The sequence below is a fragment of the Rhinoderma darwinii genome, chromosome 5 (genome assembly GCF_050947455.1).
Source record: "Rhinoderma darwinii isolate aRhiDar2 chromosome 5, aRhiDar2.hap1, whole genome shotgun sequence".
In the NCBI taxonomy this organism is placed as follows: Eukaryota; Metazoa; Chordata; class Amphibia; order Anura; family Rhinodermatidae; genus Rhinoderma; species Rhinoderma darwinii.
The window spans coordinates 44,665,116-44,684,903 of record NC_134691.1 but is presented as its reverse complement, the minus strand read 5'-3'; the positions used below and the strand labels follow the sequence as shown (position 1 = coordinate 44,684,903).

Below are 19,788 nucleotides of genomic sequence, written 5' to 3'. Positions count from 1 at the left end.
AATTTTGCAATTTTTCTCAAATAAAGACTGAATATATCGACCAAATTTTACCACGAACATGAAGCCCAAAGTGTCACGAGAAAACAGTCTCGGAATCGCTTGGATAGGTTTAAGCATTCCGACGTTATTACCACATAAAGTGAAATATGTCAGATTTGAAAAATGGGCTCTGAGTCTTAAGGCCCAAACTAGGCTGCGTCCTTAAGGGGTTAAAGTACAACATGCTTTGAGGGCATGTGACCAGACGTGGCGGAATTGCTCTGGAATTCCGCTGTGGGCAGTCTGCTGCGGAAATCTGCAGCGGACATTTTCTCCATTGCTTTCCACAGCTTTTTAGTTAGGTACGTGCACACGTTGCGGAAAACTCCGCTACGGACCATAGGCTGCGGTGCGGAATTTGGTGTCCGCAGCATACACTGGCTGTTGCGGATGTGTAGCGGACTTGTTGCGGACTCATTGCGGAATTTCTCCATTGACTTCAATGCAGATTCTAAATTCCGCAATGAATTCTGCAGATGTTATGTGTGTTGTGTAGCGTATTGGTTTTACCAACATGATATTTCTTCATTCTGGCTGGACAAATGTATTTCTAGGTCTATAGCCAGACTGAGGCCCTATGCACAAGAAAGTAAAAACACCCGTAATCACGGGCCGTTATTACGGCACGGGCAGGCCCATAGAAGTCTATGGGGCTCCCGTAATTACGGGTGACTACGTGTGTGCACCCGTAATTACGGGAGCGTTGCTAGGCGACGTCAGGAGATAGTCACTGTCCAGGGTGCTGAAAAAGTTTAACGATCGGCAGTAACTGTTTCAGCACCCTGGACAGTGACTACCGATCACAATATAGATCAACGTGTAAAAAAAAATAGAAGTTCATACTTACACAGAACTCCCTGCAGCCAATCATAGGCCAATCACAGGCCAATCCCAGGCTGCAGCAGTCACATGGACTGCCACGTCATCCAGGAAGGTCGGGCTGGATGTTGAAAGAGGGACGCGTCACCAAGACAACGTCCGGGTAAGTATGAATTTCTTTTAGTAGGGAAAGGGCTGCCCCTTCTCTTTATCCTGCACTGATAGAGTGTAATGGCAGGGTAAGGAGACAGACAGGTGAGCCCTAATCTACCTGCCACTCAGTCCCCGCCTACTTGCAACAGCCTGTCCTAAACGACGGCACACAACTGGGCGACGGTCCCCATGCTCACTAAGTGCACGACAGACAAACAGACAAGGGTACACAGAAGCTAAGGGAAATGGGGCTGTTGCCCAATGCAACCCCGTGACCAACAAGAATAGTGAACGAGCCGAGTTAAACCAGCAGTGGACAAGGTACAAAACGCAGAGCAGGAGAATAGTGAACGAGCCGAGTCAAACCAGGAGAGGACGAGGTACAAAACGCAGAGCAGGAGAATAGTCAGTCAAGCCATGGTCAATATGAAACAGAAGACAAGTAGTAAGTGTCACGAAGCGGGTTAGTGGACCCACTAGGCCGTACCGCCGCAGCGGGGAGGCAGCTGGCCAAACAACAGGACACCCCAGAAATACAATGTCCCGCACAAGGGTACCTGAATAGTCCAGATGGTGGCCGCAGCTCTGGCACAGATGAGATGGGTGCAGCAGATGGCGCCAAACGTGGCGGAGGACACAGGAGCCGCAAGTTGCGCCAGACGTGGCGGATTCCTCCGGATGTGGCAGATAACACAGGACGTGGTGGATTCCTCCGGACGTGGCGGATTCCTCCGGACGTGGCAGATGACACAGGACGTGGCGGATTCCTCCGGACGTGGCAGATGACACAGGACGTGGCAGATTCCTCCGGACGTGGCAGATGACACAGAAAGTAGCGGATTCCTCCGGACGTGGCAGATGACACAGGACGTGGCAGATTCCTCTGGACGTGGCAGATGACACAGGACATGGCACGGCTAGATACTAGGGCAAAGCACGGGAAACAGGAACGGGGAACAAGGTACGGGTAACAACAGGAACGGGAAACACTAAGGGACCATTTGCAAGACAGACTGGGAAAACTAACAACGCTCAGGCATCGAACTAGGGGGCTGGACCCCTCTTATAGCCCAGGGTACTCACGGGTCAAAGGTCGTTCAAGATGTCCTGCGGGCTCCGGTGGAGGTGAGTGGATGCAAGCGCCTCCTGCGGAGGAGGCTGGGGCCAGCGCTTGCCGACTCGTGGGTGCGGCTGTCAGCGGGAGGCTGGAGCTGACAGCCCGCAGCCACGGACATTACAGTAAGCAGCAGCAGCAAGGCCAGGAAACAGACTGAAAAGAATCACAGGCAAAGGAGGAGCAGGAATTGAGGGTATAAATAGACAGAGGGCGGGAGCTAGCTCCGTCTGGCCAGGCTGTGATAGGCTCTCCCACTCCTCATCCTCCCAGGCTGATTGGTGGACGAAGGGGGTCACTCGACCAGACTTAGGAGCAGGTGCAGAGTGAGTAACCACGGGCGTCGACACAGAAGCTGTGTCTGGCCGATCCTTTACAGTAACCCCCTATTATGAGGGGCCACTGGACCCTTACTAGGTGGACCTGGCTTATAGGGGAACCGAAGATGGAACCTCCTGAGCAATACTGCAGCGTGAACATCCCGGGCGGGTACCCAAGTCCTCTCCTCAGGCCCGTATTCTCTCCAATGGACCAGGTACTGGAAATAGTCTTGGACCATCCTGCTGTCCACAATCTTGGCCACCTCGAATTCTACCCCTTCAGGGGTGAGAACAGGGACCGGAGGTTTCCTCGCGGGAGCCAAGGATGGGGAGTAGCGTTTCAGGAGGGAGGCATGAAAGACGTCACGTATTCGAAAAGACGGGGGTAACTCCAGTCGGAAGGAGACAGGGTTAAGGACTTCAATGACCTTGTACGGCCCTATATACCTGGGAGGAAATTTTTTGGACGGGACTTTAAGGCGCAAATTTCTTGAAGACAGCCACACCAGATCCCCGACTGCAAACAAGGGGTTAGCAGAACGTCTTCTATCTACCTGGGTCTTTTGTATGCTCTGGGACACCTCTAGGTTCTTCTGAACCTGGGCCCAGACTGTGCACCGTTCACGATGAACGACATCTACCTCAGGATTGTTGGAACCACCAGGTGAAACGGAGGAGAACCGTGGATTGAACCCAAAATTACAGAAAAAGGGGGAGACCCCTGACGAGTTACTGACCCGGTTATTAAGGGAAAATTCAGCGAGGGAAATGAAGGAGACCCAATCATATTGACAGTCAGAGATAAAACACCTTAAATATTGTTCTAGAGACTGGTTAGTCCTCTCCGTTTGGCCATTAGTTTCAGGATGGAAGGCCGAGGAGAAGGACAGATCAATCTCCAACTTTTTACAGAAGGCTCTCCAAATCAATGAAACAAATTGTACCCCTCTGTCAGAAACAATATTGACAGGAACCCCATGGAGATGCAGGATGTGTTTGATAAACAAGGTAGCTAACGTCTTAGCATTGGGTAGTTTCTTGAGGGGCACAAAGTGGCACATCTTACTGAAGCGGTCCACTACCACCCATACCACCGACTTGCCTTGAGATGGAGGCAGATCAGAGAAAAAATCCATGGAGATATGGGTCCAAGGTCTCTGGGGAATGGGCAAAGAACATAGTAAGCCCACTGGTCGGGACCTGGGATTCTTGGACCTAGCACAAATTTCACAAGCGGCGACGTAGGCCTTAACGTCTTTAAGCAACCCAGGCCACCAATAGTCTCTGGCAATGAGGTGCTTGGTGCCCAGGATGCCTGGATGGCCAGATAGTGCAGAGTCATGATGTTCCCTGAGTACCCTTAGCCAGAATTGCAGAGGAACAAACAGCTTGTTCTCAGGAAGGTTCCCGGGAGCTGAACCTTGATCAGCCGCAATTTCGGAGACTAAGTCAGAATCAACAGAGGAAATGATTATACCTGGGGGCAAAACACAAGCAGGATCTTCCTCCGAAGGAGGGCTGGCCATGAAGCTATGCGACAGTGCATCAGCCTTAATATTTTTAGACCCAGCCCTATAGGTGACCAAAAAGTTGAATCTAATAAAAAATAACGCCCATCGAGCTTGTCTCGGGTTTAGCCTCCAGGCAGATTCTAGGAAAACTAGATTCTTGTGGTCGGTAAGGACCGTAACCTGGTGACTAGCCCCCTCCAGGAAGTGGCACCACTCTTCAAATGCCCATTTAATGGCTAAGAGTTCGCGGTTGCCAATGTCGTAGTTACTCTCAGTGGGTGAGAACTTCCTGGAGAAGTAGGCACAGGGACGGAGATGGATGAGGGACCTGGTACCCTGGGACAAAACAGCACCCACTCCCACCTCGGACGCGTCAACCTCCACGATAAATGGCTCATTTGGTTAGGCTGAATCAGCACTGGGGCCGAGATAAAGCACTTCTTAAGGATCTCAAAAGCCTGGACTGCCTCTGGAGGCCAATGGAGGAGATCAGCACCTTTGCGAGTGAGATCCGTAAGAGGCTTAGCGATGACCGAGAAGTTAGCAATAAATCTCCTGTAATAATTAGCAAACCCCAGGAAGCACTGTAACGCCTTCAGGGAGGCAGGTTGGACCCATTCCGCCACAGCCTGAACCTTGGCAGGGTCCATGCGGAATTCATGAGGAGTGAGGATTTGACCCTAAAATGGTAACTCCTGCACCCCAAACACACATTTTTCGGTTTTAGCAAACAGTTTGTTTTCCCGAAGGGCCTGGAGCACCTTCCTGACATGCTCAATGTGGGAGGACCAGTCCTTGGAAAACACTAGGATGTCATCAAGGTACACTACAAGAAATACCCCCAGGTAGTCTCTTAAAATCTAATTTATGAAATTCTGGAAGACCGCGGGAGCATTACACTACCCAAAGGGCATGACGAGGTATTCGAAATGACCTTCGGGCGTGTTAAACACAGTCTTCCACTCATCCCCCTCTTTGATGCGGATAAGGTTATAAGCCTCCCGTAGATCAAACTTAGAGAACCATTGGGCCCCCTGAACCTGATTGAAGAGATCAGGAATCAAAGGAAGGGGATACTGGTTCCTTACAGTGACCTTATTCAAGTTTCGGTAATCAATGCACTGCCTAAGACCACCATCCTTCTTCCCTACGAAGATGAAGCCAGCACCTACCGGCGAAGTAGAGGGACGAATGTAACTCTTGGCCAGGCATTCCTGGATATATTCTCTCATGGCTTCACGTTCGGGACAAGAGAGATTAAATATCCTACCCTTAGGGAGCTTAGCTCCTGGCACCAAATCGATTGCGCAATCGTATTCTCTATGAGGAGGTAACGCTTCAAAGGCCTTTTTAGAAAAAACATCAGTGAAGTCCTGAATAAACTCAGGTAGAGTGTTCACCTCCTCAGGGAGAGAAATAAAATTAACAGAAAAACGTGACGTCATGCATTCATTACCCCATTTGGTAAGATCCCCAGTATTCCAGTTAAACGTGGGATTATGCAACTGCAACCAGGGAAGGCCTAATGCCAAATCGGACGATATACCCTGCATAACCAGTACAGAGCACTGCTCCAAATGCATGGAGCCAACAAGGAATACAAAAACAGGGGTATGCTGTATAAAATAACCATTAGCAAGAGGAGTGGAGTCGATACCCACTACTGGGACAGGTTTAGGCAAATCAATCAATGGCATAGCTAGAGATATAGCAAATTACACAGACATAATATTAGCAGAAGACCCTGAATCCACGAAGGCACTGCCGGTAGCAGACCTACCACCAAAAGAGACCTGAAAGGGAAGCAAGATCTTATTAGGTTTCATATTTACGGGAAATACCTGTGCGCCCAAGTGACCTCCCCGATGATCACTTAGGCGCGGAAGTTCTTCTGGCTGCTTATTCTTACGCCTAGGACAGTTGTTCACTTGATGCTTGTCCTCCCCACAGTAGAAGCAGAGACCATTCTTCCTGCGGAAGTCTCTACGTTGTTGGGGAGACACGGAGGCCCCGAGTTGCATTGGTTCATCCCAGTTTTCCGTGGAAGAACGAAGCAATGGAACTTCGGGAGCCATCATGGGGGAGCCAGAGGAGAAGGCACAAAAACTTTCAAGTCGTCGTTCCCTGAGACGTCGGTCAAGTCGTACCGCTAAAGCCATAACCTGATCTAGAGAGTCAGAAGAGGGGTAGCTAACTAACAGGTCCTTCAGGGCGTTCGACAGACCCAATCTAAACTGGCACCTCAAGGCAGGGTCATTCCACCGAGAAGCTACACACCACTTCCTAAAGTCCGAACAGTACTCCTCAACGGGTCTCTTACCCTGACGTAAGGTCACCAGCTGACTCTCGGCAAAGGCAGTCTTGTCAGTCTCGTCATATATGAGCCCGAGAGCAGAAAAAAAAAGGTCAACAGAGGAAAGTTCAGGGGCGTCAGGAGCCAAGGAGAAGGCCCATTCTTGGGGCCCGTCCTGGAGCTGGGACATAATTATACCCACTCACTGGCTCTTGGAACCTGAGTAGTGGGGCTTTAGACGGAAATAAAGCCTACAACTCTCCCGAAAGGAGAAAAAAGTCTTCCGGTCCCCTGAGAACCGGTCAGGCAACTTGAGGTGGGGTTCAAGAGGTGAGGTGGGGGGCACTACCAGGGTAGCATCTTGCTGGTTGCCGCTCTGAGCCAGGGCTTGGACCTGTAGGGAGAGGCCCTGCATTTGCTGAGCCAGGGTCTCAAGGGGGTCCATAGTAGTGACAGGGACCAGGGTAGAAAAGGTTTATGGGCCTGTTATTATGTAATGGCGGGGTAAGGAGACAGACAGGTGAGCCCTAATCTACCCGCCACTCAGTCCCCGCCTACTTGCAACGGCCCGTCCTAAGCGACGGCGCACAACTGGGCGACGGTTCCCACGCTCACTAAGTGCACGACAGACAAACAGACAAGGGTACACAGAAGCTAAGCGAAATGGGGCTGTTGCCCACAGCAACCCCGTGAGCAACAAGAATAGTGAACGAGCCGAGTTAAACCAGCAGTGGACAAGGTACAAAACGCAGAGCAGGAGAATAGTGAACGAGCCGAGTCAAACCAGGAGAGGACGAGATACAAAACGCAGAGCAGGAGAATAGTCAGTCAAGCCAGGGTCAATATGAAGCAGAAGACAAGTAGTAAGCAGCAGCAGCAAGGCCAGGAAACAGACTGAAAAGAATCACAGGCAAAGGAGGAGCAGGAAGTGATGGTATAAATGGACAGAGGGCGGGAGCTAGCTCCGTCTGGCCAGGCTGTGATAGGCTCTCCCACTCCTCAGCCTCCCAGGCTGATTGGTGGAAGAAGGGGTCACTCGACCAGACTTAGGAGCAGGTGCAGAGTGAGTAAAAACGGGCGTCGACACAGAAGCTATGTCTGGCCGATCCTTTACATAGAGAGAAGGGAAGTACTCTTCACCTGAATACGCAACGGCTAATCCGCATCAATTTAAGGCCTGGTTTACACGAGCATGTGCGTTTTGCGCACGCAAATAACTTGGCATTTTGCGTGCGCAAACGGCACTTAACAGCTCCGTGTGTCATAACCATCTGATGCGCCGCTGCGTGCTTTTCGCGCAGCCGCCATCATTATGACACTCCGTTTGGATGTTTGTAAACAGAAAAGCATGTGGTGCTTTTCTGTTTTCATTCATACTTTTTACTGCTGTTGCGCGAATCACGCTTGTCCCACGGAAGTGCTTCCGTGTGACATGCGTGGTTTTCACGCACCCATTTACATCAATGGGTGCGTGATGCGCGAACAACGCACAAATATAGGACAAGTCGTGCGTTTTTTGCAGCGGACTCACGCTGCGCAAAACTCACGGACTGTCTGCACTGCCCCATAGACTAACATAGGTCTGTACAACACGCGTGAAAATCACGCGCGTTGCACGGACGTAATATACGTTCGTGTAAACAAGCCCTTATGCACATTTTAGGCAAAGCCGCAACAAAATCTGCAACACAGATTATGTGCGGCTTTGATGCGGACAGTGTCTGTAGAAAGACGTCTGGTCATACCCTTAAAATAGACTAAAGCAGCAAGTCTTCTAACATTCTCAATCCTTGTCTGAAATCTCAATTAAGCATGAGCTGCGCAAATCTTATATTTGTATTGACTGCCTATACCGACATGTGGACCTGCTTTATTTTTTATTTTCCTGCGTTTAGGGTACTATTGCAAATTTTAACTACACAGACTTTGTTTATTCCAAAAGTTATTTTTTTTTACATTTTTAAATTTTCTTCTTTCAAATACAAAATTCTTTCAATAATTTTCATCTATAAAATTGCTTCGCACTGAAAAAAATTACATTCCCCCCCCCCCCCCCTACGATAAAAATAGAGCAAAAAAATAAATAAATATATATATATTTTTTTTATTATTTTATTTTCCTGCTTTCAACCAAACAGTTTTTTAACATCTGGGGACACCTCATTACACCATCTTCCCCATTGCTGAGAACATTTTCTAGTTGCCTTCATGTTTTTACATGTAATACCTTTAAGATGGATGTATCTCAGGACCGCTACCTTCATTCTGGGGCTCATTGGAGATCCATTGTTCCAGTATCATTTTTCTAGCAATATATAAACTACACCCTAGAGATCTTTTTGGGGAATTATTTAGAGTTGTCCCAAGACTACATCAAAGTATACATGTAATTGGACTGCAATCTATCTCAACGTTATAAATTCTATTCAAAACTTCTATAACCCTGTTCCAGTATCTTATTAACTTTGGACAATTCCACAACAAGTGGATCAAATCTCCCTGCAAGCCCTAACATCTTGTACAACTATCCGTCTCTCGATAACCCATTGAATATTCCAAAGTTAACTACTTGTTTGAGATGGATTGGTCAAATCCTTTGTTAGAAAAGCACACAAAACACTTCTTTGAGACGAGGTTATGTTTTATTGATAGAGAGAATATAGAAATGATAGCTGTTTGTACTGCTATTTCTCTTTCATGAAACCCTTTTTTAAAGATGTTACTTTTTGCACACATGGTGCGGGTCGGTGCGGGAAGTTCTGATATTTGCAAAGAACTTTTGATTGTTTTTCCTGCTTTGCACTTTTGAATTGTAAACATTAGGTTTTTTGAGATTCTGTTAGGAAAGTTTTATTTAAAATGTATGCTTATTTGATGCAATGAAATGAAATATACACTGAGCTATGCAGAACTTCTCAGGAAATGATTTTTCTGATAAAGTGTTAAATATGCTTTGCTTTCAAGTTTGGGGCAGTTGGATTTCTCAATAGAGACAGATGGACTTTAAGGAAGTTCAACTTTATCCCAGTTTCAGTTGTTAGTGTCAAAATATGCTATATGAAGCAAAACTGCATTAGACTAGTATTTTGTGTAAGATACTCACTGTCATGTGCAAAATGTCACCTGGTTGTGGTTAAAGCCTATATAAACGTGTGCTTATGTGATGAAGCTCAGACAACTGCTGATCTGCCATTTGTCTCCTTGCCGCAAGAATAAAAGAAGCACTTATTCAGATGAATCATTGAATTTTTATTGATAAGAATGGAAAATTCTCCTAACAGATTCCTGAAAGCGGATGGAAGGGTCTGATTTTGTAACCCTCTGATAAAGCAGAATTATAGGCTGATCATTTCCCACCAGCCAGATAGTCTCCAAGTTGTTGTATAATCATTGTCATATGTTAACCCGAGATTTGAGCGTGGTCTCACAATCTGTCCATTCTGCACTTCTATGATCCTCTCTCTCAGGTCCTGCTCCTCAGATCTTAATAAGTTGATGTTTTCCTTAGGATCTTCTACCTCTTTCAGGACTAGCTCTGTAAGGTCATCCTGCACGGTGGGCTCTGGGTCTGAGCTCTCTGGTTGAGATGATGAAGAAGAGGAGGGTTCTTTAATGTTTTCTGGTCTTTCTTTGCTCTCTCTACTTTTTTCTTGAGTGACTTTCTTTCCAGAGATTTTAGATTTAGCAACTTTCCACCAATATCTGACATCATCACTCATTCTTAGCCAGCCCCCTAAAACAAAATAACACAATTATAAAGCCGCAACACAAAGTACCTGCAATACCTTTATATACCTACAATATATAAACTATGCCTCGTTCACACTTTGCAGTGTTGGTTAATTTTTTGTGCAGTGAATGGATAGTTATGATACCCATTTACACAACTGTTTGTGAATGCTGTGGTTTTGAGTGCCTATTGCATTTTTAACCTCATCATGCCTAAATCCTGGAATTTTTGTACACACAGGTTACGTGTATGGTGGGGTGCGGTGTACATCACTATCGCTGAGTGAGGACGAGCTCCAGTAATATTCTAGTAAATATTGTGGGCCGCCCAGAAGGATACAGGAATAATGTATATAAACAATTGTAGGTAGGAACAGCTGACTTTGTTTATGGCGACCAATCAAATTTAAGTTTCCATTGTACTATTGAAGGTTAAAATATGAAAGCAGAGATATGATTGGTTTCCATGAGCGGCAGCATTGTATTTTTCCTCTAAATTAGATTTAGACCCCCTGTGTATTCTTCTGAAGAGAACGGCGTATTCAGCGATGCACATTTAAGATTTATTAGGGCATATGGACATAATAGAGGGGGACCCCTTAATCAGTAACCTCCTCTATTACCCGGGTTGTGTAAAGTAATCAGGTTCCGATACTAAACTCCTGCATATTACTTCGTCTTGTAGCACCTTCTGTTCACATGACATTCACATAGGAAGCAGCGTCTCATCCAGGAGAAGACGGAATAACTGCAGTCACACTTTCTATAAGAGCTTGATGTACAGACACCATACACACTATAAAAGACGACTTACTTCTCTTTATATTCTCCTCTTCTATCCAGCATTCAGGATCGATATTATGGATCTTTTCATTGAATTTCCAATCCATTGACCTGTGAAGTGCAAAAAAGGAAAAATGAAAAGATATGTGAATTATTGCATGTTATAGAACAACTTCTGGAGACACAGTCCTTTCTTTTACTGAATTTTATGTTACCCTATTTCTCATACTTGGGGTTTAAATTTATACTATGTTTTAATTAAAAAAATGGTACCTTGTCCTGACTCAGCCTCTAGGGCCTCATTTATTAATATAACCTGTGGGGTCTACATGTCCCAGCACAAAACATAAAAAAGACATAAAATAAAATGATGAGAGTGAAATAAATAACATACCTTGTATCTGCAGATAATATGTCATCAAGATGAAACTGTGAAAGACAATGAATAAAGACGTTAGTTCCTATTTGTGACATACAAGGAACCCCACAATCCGGCATCTCTAGATTGTAAGCGCTAACGGGCAGGGGACGCTCATTTGTCCCGTGGAATATATTATACCTGCTGTAGAAATGAAGGTTATTACTATTATTATTATTATTAAGGCTGGGTTCACACACCCTATTTACGGACGTTAATCGGGCGTTTTAGCCCCGAATTACGTCCGAAAATACGGTTCCAAAGCATCGGCACACATCTGCCCATTCATTTGAATGGGTTTTACGATGTTCTGTGCCGACGGTCATTTTATTTACTCGCGCCGCTGTCAAAAGACGGCGTGTAAAAAAGACGCCCGCGTCAAAGAAGTGCCTGTCACTTCTTGAGACGTAATTGGAGACATTTTCCATTGACACAATGGAAAAACAGCTCCAATTACGTCCGCGAAAAGCGCCTGCACTTGCCATTACGTCTGAAATTGCGGAGCTGTTTTCTCCTGAAAACAGCTCTGTGATTTCAGCCGTTACGGACGTGTACGTGTGAACATACCCTAATAAAGCATGAGCGGCTGAGCTGCAGGAAACATTATGTCAAAGATACAGGAGAAGGCCTTCAATCTCCATTAGACTTCACCAGAACGTCCTAATACAAGTCTCTTTGTTCTGTGCCATCAATTTCTCCTTTTCCATCACTAAACCTACAAAACCCCAGTAATTCAGTGGATAAAATCTTGACTCACAGGTTCCTGCTGGTTGATGTGATGGATTATATATTCCCACTGAAGGAAGGTTTTGTCACGTTCTTCTTTTGGGGAATGAACATGAAATAAATGTTCTCCTTCAGTTTCCACAGACACAATTTGATATAATTGGTGAAGCTGTTTTGTGGCCATCTTGATTTTGGACACCGGCCACATCCTGCAAGAAATGAAGAAGACAGAGAATAAGATTTAGCGGAGAATCATTGTTGGAACAATTTCTCTATATTATAAGTTATAATTCTTACTACATTATAGTTCATATTATTATTATCAGCCTTTATTTAGACAGCACCACATATTACACAGCTCATTATGGGGGAGGGGGCTGTTATAACACAAAGTATATTGAGATTTATAGTAGATAAGACTTGTGGCAATATACCATATGATGCATTACTGCAAAATTAGTGAGGTTTTCTATGGTAATGTGATCAGTTTAGTGGACATATGGAAGGATATATAATTCCCATGATCCCTTACCTTCTAGGCATGAATTCATCCATTAGAGGGTTGTAATCTATCCATAGGAGTTCCTCCGCCAGAAATGAATCCTGCTGCCTTGATATTACAGCCAGCACTGTTATTAGAGGCGCTCTCCTAAACTCGATAATTTTCTCCCTCTTTTGTCCGATCTTCTCTTTTTTAATCAGCTGCGTAAGTAAATGGAGACAGAATTACACACTGGGAGTATACACTGGTTTTATATATAGCCTTCCCTATCCTAACCTCTGTATACAGCTACTAGTCACCACTGCTGTATACAGAGGACAGTGCTGTACAATGTACTGGACAGATCTACAACTTCTCTCACAGCAGAGCTTCATTCTCAGCCCAACCTGGAGATCAGACAGAACATATGGAAGATGTATGACCAATATTACTCTGAATATATTCACTGATGACATTCATAAAGCATTTATGAAAATAACACTCGTCCATATACAATCATCTCTTCATATACAACCTGCTGGTCAGATACATAGAACTGCAATTACCTCAGAGAAGATTCCATGGACGATCTGGGATGTTTTCAGGAAGACCAGTTCTCCAGATAATCTCTCCTTAAAGTCAGGGACATCGGTGATCACTGGGTTTATAAGATGGTCACTGAACTGTCTGCCTTCCCTTTGGAGGCGTTCTTCCGATTCGTCATCGGCGGCCCTAAAAGTTGAATAAATAATTAGGAAAATGAGAACATTGAATGACTGGATCATTATTGTACATGCAGCATTAGCAGTGACTTTAAAGAGAAAGCTGAATGTATTCTGTATACTGCATCTACTATACATGGAAACAATACAATAAATAAACAATGTCTCCTCTGACAGATCCCATTTATTCCATCAGGATGAAAACAAATGGTAAGTACATTAGTTGGAATCAGTGTGCACATATTCTGTATGGATGTCTTATAGGATCCAGGAACTTGGCAGACAGAACTATAAAGTATAATGTCGTCTCTGTTTTTGCTAGAAGCAACCATTGAGGACCATCATAACAACTTAACCCTTTCAAGACCGAGCTCATTTTGACCTTCATGACCAGCCCCATTTTCTCAAATCTGACATGTGTCTCTTTATGTGGTAATAAGGGGGGATTCACACGAGCGTGTATTGGGTCCGTGCGGGCCGCGTGGTTTTCACGCGCCACGCACAGACCAATACAAGTCTATGGGGCAGTACAGACAGTCCGTGCTTTTTGCGCAGCGTTTGTCAGCTGCGCAAAAAGCGCGACATGCTCAATATCTCCGCGTATTTCGCGCATCACGCACCCATTGAAGTCAATGGGTGCGTGAAAACCACGCTGGTCGCATGGAAGCACTTCCGTGCGAACCGACTGAAACAGCGCACCAGCTGTCAAAAGGATGAATGTAAACAGAAAAGCACCACGTGCTTTTCTGTTTCCAAACATCCAAATGGAGTGTCTTTGAGATGAGCGAACCCGGACAATCGAACCGAACTTCACCGGGTTCGGCCGAACTCGTTTTGGCCGAACCCGGCAAAAAAAATTCCGGTACGCGACGTCAGGAGATAGTCACTGTCCAGGGTGCTGAAAGAGTTAATTATGATTTTTCTCATTTTAAATGTATCTGCTTGTAAAACAGATAGTAATACCACACAAAATAGTTACTATTTTACATATTCCATATGTCTACTTTATATTTGCATTGTTTTTTGAACATTATTTTATTTTTCTAGGACGTTACAACGTTTAGAACTTTAGCAGCAATTTCTCACGTTTTCAAGAAAATTTCAAAAGGCTATTTATACAGGGACCAGTTCAGTTCTGAAGTGGCTTTGAGGGCCTTATGTACTAGATAGACCCCATAAATCACCCCATATTAAAAACTGCACCCCTCAAAGTATTCAAAATAGCATTCAGAAAGTTTCTTAACCCATTAGGCACTTCACAGGAATTAAAGCAAAGTAGAGGTGAAATTTACAAATTTACAAATTCATTTGTAATACATTTTTTTCTGTAACACAGAAGGTTTTACCCGAGAAATGCAACTCAATATTTATTGCCCAGATTCTGCAGATTTTAGAAATATCCCACATGTGGCTCTAGTGTGATAATGGACTGAAATACCGGCCTCAGAAGCAAAGGTGCACCTAGTGGATTTTGGGGCCTCCTTTTTTTAGAATATATTTTAGGCACCATGTCAGGTTTGAAGAGGTCTTGTGGTGCCAAAACAGTGAGACGGTTTTGGAAACTACACACCTCAAGGAATTTATCTAGGGGTATAGTTAGCATCTTGACCCCACAGGTATTTTGCTATATTTATTGAAGTTTGTCTGTGAAAGTGAAAATCTACTTTTTTTTCTGAAAAAATATTAAAAAAAATAATATTTGCAAGGAATAAAGATTAAAAAGCCCCCAGAACTTGTAAAGCTACTTCACGCCAATACCCCATATGTGGTACTAAACTGCTGTTTGGACCCACGGCAGAGCTCAGAAGGGAAGGAGCGCCATTTGGATTTTGAAGCGCAGATTTTGCTGGATTGGTTTTCAGTTCCATATCGCGTTTGCAACGCCCTGGAGTAAGCAAAACAGTGGAATCCCCCCAAAACTGACCCCATTTTGAAGACTACACCCCTCAAGGAATTGTTCTAGGGGTATAGTTAGCATTTTGACCCCACAGTTTTTTTGCTGAATTTAGTGGAATTAGGCCGTGAAAATGAAAATCTACTTTTTTCTGAAAAAACATAGAAATTTTTAATTTTCACAATGAATAAAGGAGAAAAATTACCCCAAAATTTGTAAAGCAATTTGTCCTGATTACAGCAATACGCCATATGTGGTAATAAACTGCTGTTTGGACCCACGGCAGGACTCAGGAGGGAAGGAACAATATTTGGCTTTTGGAGCTCAAATTTAGCTGGAATGGTTTTCGGGTGTCATGTCGCATATGCAAAGCCCCTGAGGTACCAAAACAGTGGAAACCTCCCAAAAGTCCCTTTAGGGGACTGGAACGAGCGATCATTAGGTCGCTGGTACAATACACTGCAATACTAATGTATTGCAGTATAATGTCATTATACAGGCTCCTGTAACAGCGCGATCGCTGTTCCTGTCCGTTAGTCCCGGGTGTCAGCTGTAATACACAGCTGACACCTGCAGAATATGGAGCGTGCACAGCGCATGAGCCCGCTCCATAAATAACCCCTCGCACCACGACATGCTATTAAGTCGTGGTGCGCCAAGGCGTTAATGCGCAGCGGATGGTGCAAAGTGAAAATTAAAATTTTCCACTGATATGCCATTTTAATGTACAATATATTGTGCCCAGTTTGTGCCACTGAAGACAAATACCTCATACAATGTTGAGCGGGTTCTCCCAGATATAAAATGTCATATATGTGGACGTAAGCTGGTGTTTGGGCACGCTGTGGGGGGAGGGAACACCATTTGGCTTTTGGAGCGCAGATTTTGCTTGGTAACTGTTCTGTTTGGGGTTTTGCTGGTATTTCAGTTTATGATGTGGGGGTATATGTAATCTGTGCGGAGTACATCAGGGCATAATAAGAGGGTATAATAATGGGGTACATAAATAATAATTCGCAGATATGTGGCCGGTGTCGCACTGATAAATGGTGCCCAATCTTATCCGCTTTTGGAACACTCTGCACATTTTGCATCGCCATATTCTGAGAGCCAGAACTTTTTTATTTTTTCTCCAACGGAGCCGTGTGAGGGCTTATTTGTTGCGGGACAATCTGTACTTTTCATTGGTACCATTTTAGGGTACATGTGATTTTTTTAAATCACATTTTATTAGATTTTTTTGGAAGCAAAGTGACAAAGAAACATTAATTCTGACAATGTTTTTCGTATATTTTTTTTACAGTGTTCACCGTGCGGTATAAATGACATTTTACTTTATTCTGCGGGTCGGTACGATTACGGCGATACCATATGTATATAGGTTTTTTATGTTTTGTGGCGATTGCGCAATAAAATCACTTTGATGAAATTATTTATTTTTTGTGTATTCTGAGAGTCATAATTTTATATTTTTCCGTCAAAAAAGCGGTGTAAGGGCTTGTTTTTTGCAGGACAGGTTGTAGTTTTTATTGGTATTATTTTGGGGTACATGCGACTTTTTGATCACTTTTTATTCTATATTTTGGGAGGGTTGATGACCAAAAAAAAGTGATTCTTGACATTGTTTTTTAATTTATTTTTTTTGCGGTGTTCACCGTGCGGGAAAAATAATATTATAGTTTTATAGTTTGGGTCGTTACGAACGCTGTGATACCAAATATGTGTACTTTTTTTTAACATTTTCATTTTTTTCCTATAATAAAAGACTTATTATAGGGAAAAAAGCATTCTTTTTTTTTGTAACTTTTATAACTTGTTTTTACACTTTTATAAAACTTTTTTATTACTTTATTTTTTACTTTTTACTTGAAGCCTGGCAGCACTGATCGCTGCTATAATACATTACACTACCTAGGTAGTGTAACGTATTATAAACTGTCAGTGTGACGCTGAGAGTCACACTGACAGGAAGCTTATGAGAGCCAGCATCCGGCTGGTTCTCATAGGCTGCTGTGCATGGCAGACCCGGGCGCTGTTATATGGCCCCCGGTTCTGCCTTATAACCGACTGCAGCACCCGCAATCGGTCCCCGGGAAAGTTTGTTGTAGCAACAAACGTTCCACTTTGTTATAGCAACAAACTTTCCAGTTCGTTGCTACAACACACTTTCCCTGCGATCACATGACCGGGACCTGAACTAATCAGGTCCCGATCATATCTCCGGGACCAGAGGTAGGTGATAACAGCGCGATCCGGGTGTCAGCGCTACTCTGAGACACCCGGATCGCGCTTTTAACACCCACCGTGAATTCACGTCGGCACTGCACAGAGCCCAGCAAGTGCCGACGTGAATATACAGTGGGCGGTCGGGAAGCGGTTAAACTGTGTGACTATAGTTTCCCTCCTTATTTCAGGTTCTTTCCACGATTGAGTTGGCTCCGAGAGGAGATTATAGATCTGGACACTGCAGATTCTGCAGCCAACTCAATCGTGCAAGGATTGAAATTAGGAGGCTTGACGACTAAAGTGGATAACATCTGTAGAACCGAATTTGTTGTGTGTATTGTCATGTGTCCCTGTAATCTCTATTACATCAGGAGGACCATCCACCCGATATTCAAGAGATTCAGGCAGCATGTACGATCTATTGGGTACAAGGTAGGGATCTCCTCCTTTTAGTGAACGCATGCTTACATATCATGGAGGTAATCCCAGGGGAATGTGGATTGCGGGCATTTTGTGCATTAAACACGCTTTCACAGGGGGGGAATAGACATAACCTTTTGCTTCAAAAAAGAGGCAGAAATTGATCTTACAGGCGGAAGCCCTCGTTCCATTAGGTCTTATTGATCGCAAAGATCTAAGTGCATTTTTTAAGTTAAAGTATGTTATTCTATTCATCTTATACAGATGTAACTGCGTAGACTCTGTCCAAACATTTGTTGTGTCTTATGTATCACTGTAATGTACGATTTAAAGTTGCCTTGTTTCTATATAACGCCGAGGCCTTTACAAAGTATAAGGGTACACGTGAAACTGCCGTAGGTTAACACTCCACATCCCACTACTGCCTATGCTGAATAAAGTAGAAATCAACATTGCTAAATAGTGAGCACAGTGGTTTTTCTCATCATACAAATACTTGATCTAATGCTGCACCGCAGGGTCTAATGACTAATGTCTAATTTTCATAAAGGGAAGCTCTAACCGTGAAAGTGCAGGTGTCTCTAAGAAAGTGGCCATTCAGTACATAAATATACTGATAGAGATATATATATATATATAATACAACACATTCCTCCATAAATCATATCTAAATAGCAGTATTAGGGTAGTGGGGGTTATTACTCCATGCAAACAGCCCTTACAAGCTTGTCCACCATTAACCCCTTCCCGACATGCGCCGTACATGTACGGCGCTGTCGGGAGGTGCTTCCCGCAAAGCGCCGTAGATGTACGGCGCAGTGATGGTGCGGGCTCAGAAGCAGAGCCGGCACCATCACCGCGGGGTGACAGCTGTATTATACAGCTGGCACCCTCCTGTAACTGCCAGGACCGGAGCTATTCTCCGATCCGGCAGATTAACCCCTCAGATGCTGCGCTCAATAGAGCGCAGCATCTGATAGGTTTTCACCCTACCGGCAACCCAGTGATGCAATCGCTGGGTTGCTGTGGCAATCGGACGCCAGAAAATGGCGTCCGAGTTTGCCTTGTACGGGAGCCGATGAGGACCCGCCTGCGGCGTGTCCTCATAGGCTTGCTGTCAGTGAATAACTGACAGCGCTAATACACTGCACTTCGTATGTAGTGCAGTGTATTAGAGTAGCGATCGGGGCATCAGGCCCTCATGTCCCCTAGTGGGACAAGTCAGAAAAGTAAAAAAAAGATAATAAAAATGTGGTAAAGCAATAAAAACACACACATTTCAAATAAAAATAAAGCTAAACTGACTTTTTTCCCATAGTAAGTCTTTTATTATGGGAAAACCCATAAAAAAAAAACAAAACTATACATAATTGGTATCGCCGCGTCCGTAACGACCCAAACTACAAAACTATTATGTAATTTATCCCGCACAGTGAACGCCGTAAAAAAAAACATGAAAAACAACGCCAGAATCTTTGTTTTTAGGTCACATTTCCTTCCAAAAAATGCTATAAAAAGTGATCAAAAAGTCACATTTACTCCAAAATAGTACTAATAAAAACGACAATCCGTCCCGCAAAAAATAAACCCTGACACCGCTTTGTGCACGCAAAAATAAAAAAGTTATGGGTTTTAGAATATGGCGACATAGAAAACAAATGATTTTATAAAAAAAGTGATTTTATTGTGCAAAAGCTGCAATACATAAAAAAAAACTATATAAATTTGGTATCGCCGTAATCGTATCGACCCGCAGAATAAAGCTAACATGTAATTTATGGCGCACTGTGGATGCCGATAAAAAAAACAATAAAAAACGATTCCAGAATTGTTTGTTTTTGGTAATTTCCTTTACCAAAAAATGAAATAAAAAGTGATCAAAAAGTCGTATGTGTTCCAAAATGGTACCAATAAAATCTACAGCCCGTCTCGCAAAAAACAAGCCTGCACACCGCTCAATCAACTGAAAAACAAAAAAGTTACGGCACTAGTAATGCGGTGATGAAAAAACATCTGAATGTGCAGGCCGGAGGGGAACATTCCTTCAGTTTCAGGGCCCTAGTATTTAGGAACTAGGAAAAGGAAGGGACATAGCACATCCGCTGGAAGCGAGGGCGCCCGTATTATACCAGCGGAAAAC

The 19,788-nt window shown here is 44.1% G+C and overlaps 1 protein-coding gene across 2 annotated transcripts in view; it reads right to left on the bottom strand.

The window, feature by feature from the left end:
- Positions 1 to 9,511: 9,511 nt before the first annotated feature.
- The window catches only part of LOC142652382 (uncharacterized), a 32,923-nt gene continuing 22,646 nt past the window's right edge, over positions 9,512 to 19,788 (bottom strand). For both annotated transcript variants that reach the window (XM_075828015.1, XM_075828016.1), the window contains exons 2-7: positions 12,953 to 13,118; positions 12,438 to 12,607; positions 11,937 to 12,114; positions 11,156 to 11,190; positions 10,793 to 10,872; positions 9,512 to 9,982 (exon numbers count right to left, since the gene is read on the bottom strand). In XM_075828015.1, coding sequence (XP_075684130.1) covers positions 9,585 to 9,982; positions 10,793 to 10,872; positions 11,156 to 11,190; positions 11,937 to 12,114; positions 12,438 to 12,607; positions 12,953 to 13,118 — 1,027 coding nt within the window. In that variant the 3' untranslated portion in view covers positions 9,512 to 9,584. The remainder of the gene's footprint in view (positions 9,983 to 10,792; positions 10,873 to 11,155; positions 11,191 to 11,936; positions 12,115 to 12,437; positions 12,608 to 12,952; positions 13,119 to 19,788) is intronic.